The 7,066-nt window shown below is 38.8% G+C and overlaps 1 protein-coding gene and 1 pseudogene across 1 annotated transcript; one reads left to right on the top strand and one right to left on the bottom strand.

The window, feature by feature from the left end:
• The first annotated feature begins 2,963 nt into the window (after nucleotides 1–2,963).
• On the top strand, nucleotides 2,964–4,737 carry LOC120264720 (pectinesterase-like). Its single transcript, XM_039272541.1, has 2 exons — nucleotides 2,964–3,966; nucleotides 4,040–4,737. Exons 1-2 carry the CDS (start codon nucleotides 2,964–2,966, stop codon nucleotides 4,735–4,737), a joined length of 1,701 nt encoding a protein of 566 aa, XP_039128475.1.
• A 345-nt stretch (nucleotides 4,738–5,082) lies between these two features.
• On the bottom strand, nucleotides 5,083–5,646 carry LOC120264714 (annotated as a pseudogene).
• Nucleotides 5,647–7,066: the final 1,420 nt, after the last annotated feature.

The following is a 7,066-nucleotide window of genomic DNA, read 5'->3' as shown; positions in this document are numbered from 1 at the left end:
TGCCTTTTAACGAAGATTGACGGCGTTGGGTTGTGGTATGTTGTGCCTGCAGTTCTTTCCGATGAGGGTAAACGTGCTCTACGACGCTGGCGCGTTTGATCCCTTTGAAGATGATGATCAGGTCCGAATCTCAAAGATTCTTTTTGCCCTTTTTTAATAAATAATAGAAAATAAAAATTTGTTATTTTGGACGGCAAGGATTTTTCGGATTTTATGCAAGAGATGATCTCTATGATGGATAGTGTGAGACCAGAGGTATGTTTTTCTTTTTTTTTAATAATTAAATAAATGAAATACCTGTTTTGCCCCTTGTGGCATGGCTGTAATTATGGGCTTGTTTTTGGGTAGAAACCGGATAGCTTTGAGGATTTGCGGAGGATGCTTGCGGAGTTAGTGGGTGGTGAGGAAGTGAGACGAAGGCCGTCCGATGGGGGGAGGAGGACACGTGGCCAAGCATTGGGGAAGAGATGATGATCGTTATTATGCGCCCGCCCTTTGATTTGGGTTTGTTGGCTAACTTGTTTGGCAACTTGTCCTTGTGAGATATGAAATGTGGCTCAATTAATTTCTCAATAAAAGTGTTTTCAATTTTATATATGTACTCTATTTTATGCTAATTTTTGTTATAAATTTTATTAATGAATTTGTTATTAATTTGGTGAGCTTTTGTTGTTTTTTTAATAGAAGACGAGGGTAAATATCTTGACTGGGTAGCATACTATGGTCATTTTTTAGTTTGGGTATCAAACTTCAATTTTTATCATTTTGGTCACTCAATTTTAATTTGTGTTCACTTGGAGGGTACCAAGAGAATTTGGTAAAAATTTGATGACATGTAAGTTGGATTTACCATGTTAACATCAGTTCACTGTGCCATCAACATAGGCGGACATGACATGTCATCAAATAGGTCATATGGCCACTCTTATTAACACAATACATGCCATGTCAGCCTAACAACCTAGTTAATAAAATTGGCTATATGACTCTCTTTGATGATGTGACATATCTGTGTATGTAGATGACGCTCAGACTAGTGTTGATGTGGCAAATCCACTATATATGTCATCAAATTCTTCTCATAATTTCCTTGGTACCCTTTGGGTGAACACAAATTATAACTGGGTGACCAAAATAATATAAATTGAAGTTCGAAACTCAAAATGAAAAATAACTATATTACAGTGCCCACTCATAAAGTTTACCCTAGAAGATGAAAGAGAAGAAAGTACCCATAATAGCCTTTAATAATTTTTGGTAAAGAACAAATAGTTTTTTTTTTGAAGTTAAGGTATTAAAAAAAAACATGACTTTGAGTAGCTTTGATTAGTTTTAGAGAGTTTTTTTTTTGTGATAGGTTACTTTTCATATTTTCTGACATAAATGTGGCTGATATTGACAAAATTAACTCTCAGGTGTGAATGGGAACGTCAGATTTTAAGTAAAAATTATGTGATTACATGTAAACACTAATATTAAATGGAAATTATAAGTATTGAGTTTGAAGTACAAGTTATAAGATAGAATAAACCGACGGAATAAATTACAGTGACGGAATAGGAAGTATATTGAAAAAGAAGTGTTTATATGGAAGATTCAAATGTCAGGGGGTTTGTCTAGTATGTTTTTTTTTAATAAGGTGGATAAACTACAATTTATTAGAGAAGAAAGAAACAGCGAAGTACAAAGTACATAAAACAGAAGCGATGTAAAAAAACGAACAAAGTAGAGAACTGTAATCCTCACCAGAGATGAGGAGAACAGGTGAACGAAAAGCAAGAAAAATACATAAAGCAGGGATAGAGGATCGCAGGCCGTAGAGTCAACCTTCCGGAGACAGCAGCTCGCTCGGGAAAAAGAAAGAGACGGATTACTCCTGACTAGTGCTGGGCGCCATATTGCCGGTGGGGTCGGAAGATCTGGAGCTCAGGAAGCTTAAGGAACGCTTGATCTTGTGAATGTCCTCTGTGGCTTCCTGCTGGTGGGACTCCGAGTCTGCTAAAATTCAAGTAAGAACCAGCATATGCTTTTGTAGAGTATTGAGGAAGTAGAAGCACAATTTTGGTTAAAGATACGATTGTTGCGTTCAAACAAATATTCCGGAAAATGGATGCGGGAAATGGAGGGTCCCGGAGGTTTTACGAGTGAAGGGTTTAATGAGGGTATCTAATTGGTCCAGATATTTGAAACTTGAGGAAGGTAAAGTTTCAGAATCAAATAAACACTTGAATTGTCTAGTATGTTTTGAAACTGTTATGAATTTATAATTTATTTTCTCTAATAATTAATATAAAGTGAAAAATATAATATTATTTTTTGGCTTAAATGAGAATGTTGGGAAAACTACTTCAGCATGATTAAGGTACTTAATTCCATAGAGGTATTGAGGGTTTAAAAAAAAAAATTATATAAATTTAACTCCATAGAGTAATTGAATGTTAACCAATTTTTTTTTCGTAGAGGATAATTTTTTTTTTCTAATTACAGGATCTAGAAGTGGAATTGAAGGAATTTGATTAAAATGATACATTTGATTTTTATTTATTTAGATTTTCTACCTCTTAATAATATAACTTGGAGCCCAAAAATTCATATATGATCCTATGGTTGGGACTAAAAGTTTGTTATTGTTATTTTATATAATATAATATATCATAACATAACATCTAAATATAAAATTTTTTACATGATTTCTTCATCAAAATCTCACAAGTCCAAGAGTAAAAACTTGGGCCATTTAAATCTAACAATGTTCTATTTTTGTCCGTGGCCATCCCTACATGTAGGAGGGGGTCCCTAACTAACTACCTCTTATTTTGTCCTTTTCTTACACTATATAAACTACCTTTCCTCTAGTTACTCAAAACCATCCCCTTTGGGACCTTCTCTTTTCTCCCTTCCAAAACAAACACTCCTCTTGTGCTTTTGGTTAGGGACCTTAATAAGCTCTCCCTCCCCTAACCATGGCCAAGAAGAAGCTTGTCGTCATCGGTGGCTCAGTTATCCTTCTAGTCGCGGCTGCCGCCGTCATTGCCATCACTCTTACCGAATCAAAATCTAATGCAAATTCTTCGACGTCCTCCAGTAAGAACTCTGGCTCATTCAAGACCTCAGTGAAATCCATTCAGGCCATTTGCCACCCCACAGACTATAAACAAACATGTGAACAAACCCTTACTGCTGCCGCTGGCAACATTACTGACCCGAAAGGGCTCGTAAAACTCGCCTTCCAAATTACTAGTGACCGAATTCAACAAGCATTGAAACGTTCCACTGTTCTTTTGAATGCCGAGAAGGATCCTTTGAGTGTTAGAGCTCTCAAGGATTGCCGCGAAGTTTTCGGCTATGCTGTTCAAGATCTTCAAGATACAATTGATCGCTTTAGTGACTTTGATATCACAAAGATCGACGACATGGTTGATGATATTAAGGTGTGGCTTAGCGCCGTTGTGACTTATCAAGAAAGTTGCCTTGATGGCTTCTTGAACGTCACTTCCAATGCCGGCCAGTCGATGGCCTCTGCGCTAAACATTTCAAAACAAATGACTAGCAATGCATTGGCCATGGTAGACGGATTGGGTTCGCTCATTGGTTCAATCAGCATTCCGCAGTTCAACAGGAGACTTCTTGCTGAGGCGACTTCGGGAGAATTCCCATCCTGGTTGTCGGCTGGTGGTCGGAGTCTTCTTGGCGTGTCACCACTGCGTATGAAGCCGGCCGTCACAGTCGCTAAGGATGGCTCCGGTGACTTCAAAACCATCAATGAAGCACTTCAGGGAGTCCCAAGAAAAACCAATACAAGTTACTATGTGATTTATGTCAAGGAGGGAGTCTACGATGAGTATGTCGAAATCAGCAAAGATATGATCAATGTGTTCATGATCGGTGATGGGCAAACAAAAACAAGAATTACTGGTCACAAGAACTATGTTGATGGAATCACCACTTTCAAAACGGCTTCGATGGGTGAGAAGTAAACTATAATGCAAATAGATAAAATGCAGACATGCTAATTTATCAATTTGTTTGTTTGTTGTAGCTGTAATTGGGGATGGATTCCTTGCAAAAGATATCGGGATCGAAAACACTGCCGGACCTGAAAAACACCAGGCAGTGGCGCTGAGAGTGAGCGGCGATAGATCAGTGTTCTACCAATGCCAAATGGATGGTTATCAGGATACATTGTACGCATATGCAAAAAGACAGTTCTACAGGGACTGCACAATCTCCGGCACGGTTGATTTCATCTTCGGTGACTCTCCGTCGGTCTTCCAAAACTGCAAGATGGTAGTGAGGAGGCCAATGGATAACCAACAGAACATTGTGACAGCGCAAGGGCGAAAGGATCGTCATCAGCCTTCCGGCATTATCATCCACCAATGCAAGATTGTCGCTGACTCCGACCTCCACCCTGTGAGGCAAACAATCAAGAGCTACCTTGGAAGGCCATGGAAGCAGTACTCAAGAACTCTCATCATTCAGACTGAGATCGACGACCTTATCGCTCCCGAAGGGTGGCTACCTTGGGAAGGCGATTTTGCTTTGAGAACTTGCTTGTATGCAGAGTTGGATAACTTTGGTGCTGGTTCAGGGAAGGATAAGAGAGTGAAATGGAGAGGTATCAAGAAAGTAAACTACTCCGGAGCAAGGAAGTACTCTGTCGAAAGGTTCCTTCAAGGAAACAGGTGGTTGCCGGCAACCGGTGTGCCGTATGTCGCTGATCTTGTGCCGCAGTGAGGAAGGGCAACCAGATCAAATTAAGGGATTAATTAGCTTCTTGCTTGTAATATCATTAATGATGTTTGTAAGGTGAGATGAAGGGTAAAACTTGCATTGCATGCCCTTTGTATTTGCTTTTTATATAATAAGCAAAGAGCTATATTGATTCATCTTGTAAAGTTGTTAGCTTATTTAATTCCATGCAATGTCATGTGGATCGTCATATAAAGAAAAAAAGTCTCACATTTTATTCCATACTTGTGAATTAGAAAACATACCAAGTTGAAAAATACAAAGCAAGATGACAGACACATTAATTCTTATTGCAGAGATGATAAGTAATGTTCATGTTCATGTTCATGTTCATGCATAGGCATTAGGGTTCGCAATGAGATAAGCCTCTGCAGCCTTGACTATTGCTGTGACAGCCCCCTTTGCTTTCTCTTCCACTTCGGTGACTTCGACTCCGGGGAGAAGCTTGTATGTCATGACCATCTTAGCTGCACATCCTCCGGTGCTAGACGGAGTGAACTTGTACTCAGTTGTCGCCATTTCAAGCTTCTTCCCTAAATCCCCGCCTTCGACAAGGCTATGCTTAGACTCAAATTTCTCCAAATCGACAAAATCAAGACGCTCCTTAATGTACTCAAATGGCAACACTATATTCAAAAGAATTAATTCGTCGTGAATACGAAAATATATATCAATGGAAAAGAAAACATAGCATTAGATTTAGATAGCAAATAACCTGGTGTGAAGTTGAATTGCCGAACACTTCCAACACCTTCAGATTCATTGAGAATGATCATTTGAGCACTTGAGACAATCTCCGGTGTAAGTTTGGGTGCGAGGTTGTGCCACTCGAGCAGAGCTTTGAAAAAGCCGTGGAGCGGCCACGGAGAACTCAACCTCAACAATCCAACTCATTCTTCCTCTTTCCTTAGTTCTAATACCACCTCAAGCTCTTGTGAAACTGCGTGTGAAGAAGAATGGTGATCAATGGTTAGTATTTATAGAAGTTCTTGCAGGGTTGGTGAATGAAATTTGACAGCCTAGCAAAACATGGCACATGCATAGACTTTAAAAAAAATATGTTCATTTTCTTGTAATCTCATATTCGCTTTTATGTGTTATTCTTAATAGTTCATGAGGCAAACATGGTGTTTCTTTCATTTATATTTTAGCAGAGAAAGATAATGGAAATCACCATTCACCAACCACTCTTTGATAAATTCAAGAGAGAATGAGTATACGTGCTTCCCATGTTCTCTAATAAAATTACTTTCCATACACAATGTTTGCCTCATGAACAATTAAGAAACACACATAAATCCAATATGATGAGATCTATCACAAGGAAATGAACCTCTATTTTTTTTTTTTTTTAATATTCAATCCATGTAGCATGTTCCATGTTTTGCTATACATGTTGTCAACTTTTATTCACCAACCATACTAGACCTTCCATAAATAGTCACCTTCAATCACCATTCTTCCTCACAATCAGTTTCACAAGAGCTCGAGGTAGTATTGAAATTAAGGAAAGAGGAAGAATGAGTTGGACAGTCGAAGTTGAGTCTCTGGTAGCCGCTTCCCGGCTTTTCAAAGCGCTGCTCGAGTGGCTGACTCGCGCCAGCCACCGGAGATCATCTCGAGTGCTCAAATCATCACTCTCAATGAAACTGAAGGTGTTGGAAGTGTTAGGGCAATCAACTTCACCCCAGGTTTGCTATCTAAATCTAATGTTACTTTTTTCGATAGATATATTTTTTCGTATTCCGACGAATTAATTCCATTGATTGTAGTGATGCCATTTGAGTATATGAGGAGCGTCTTGATTTTGTCGACTGGAAAAAGCTCGAGTCTAAGCAAAGCCTGTGGAAGGAGGTGATTTGAGGAAAGAAGCAGATCGGCCACAGCTGAGTGCAAGTTCACTCCGTCGAGCACCGGAGGATGCTGAGATGGTCATGACACTGGCTCTCCTGGCGTCGAGTTACCGACGAGGAAGTGAAAGCAAAGGGGGCTCTCACTGCATTTGTCAAGGCTGCAGAGCTTATCTCCTGCAAACCCTGATGCCTGTGCATGAACATGAGTTATATAATTAGTGTCTGTGATCTATGGAATAAGATTCCTGTGTGTCTGGCTGTTTGTATTTTCATTTTCCTGCTTTGTTTGGCAAATCTACCTATGTCTACTTTATGATTCACATATTTGGAATAAAGTATGAGGAAGGTTATTTATTTATTTATTTATTTTTTATTAATAATTTATATATATACATATATCTATGGATAATTAAAAACCCTCAACTTTTTTTGTGTTAAGAGGAAAAATAAATTGTAACTTT

This window comes from Dioscorea cayenensis, chromosome 7, assembly GCF_009730915.1.
Source record: "Dioscorea cayenensis subsp. rotundata cultivar TDr96_F1 chromosome 7, TDr96_F1_v2_PseudoChromosome.rev07_lg8_w22 25.fasta, whole genome shotgun sequence".
Lineage (NCBI taxonomy): Eukaryota > Viridiplantae > Streptophyta > Magnoliopsida > Dioscoreales > Dioscoreaceae > Dioscorea > Dioscorea cayenensis.
Note: the sequence above shows the minus strand (reverse complement) of the source record. Positions and strands in the feature narration are given on the sequence as shown.

Coding starts and splice junctions, on each gene's coding strand:
- LOC120264720 (XM_039272541.1), top strand. CDS start 2,964: ATGGCCAAGAAGAAGCTTGTCGTCATCGGTGGCTCAGTTATCCTTCTA. Junction 3,967..4,039: donor TTTCAAAACGGCTTCGATGG/GTGAGAAGTAAA, acceptor TGTTTGTTGTAG/CTGTAATTGGGGATGGATTC.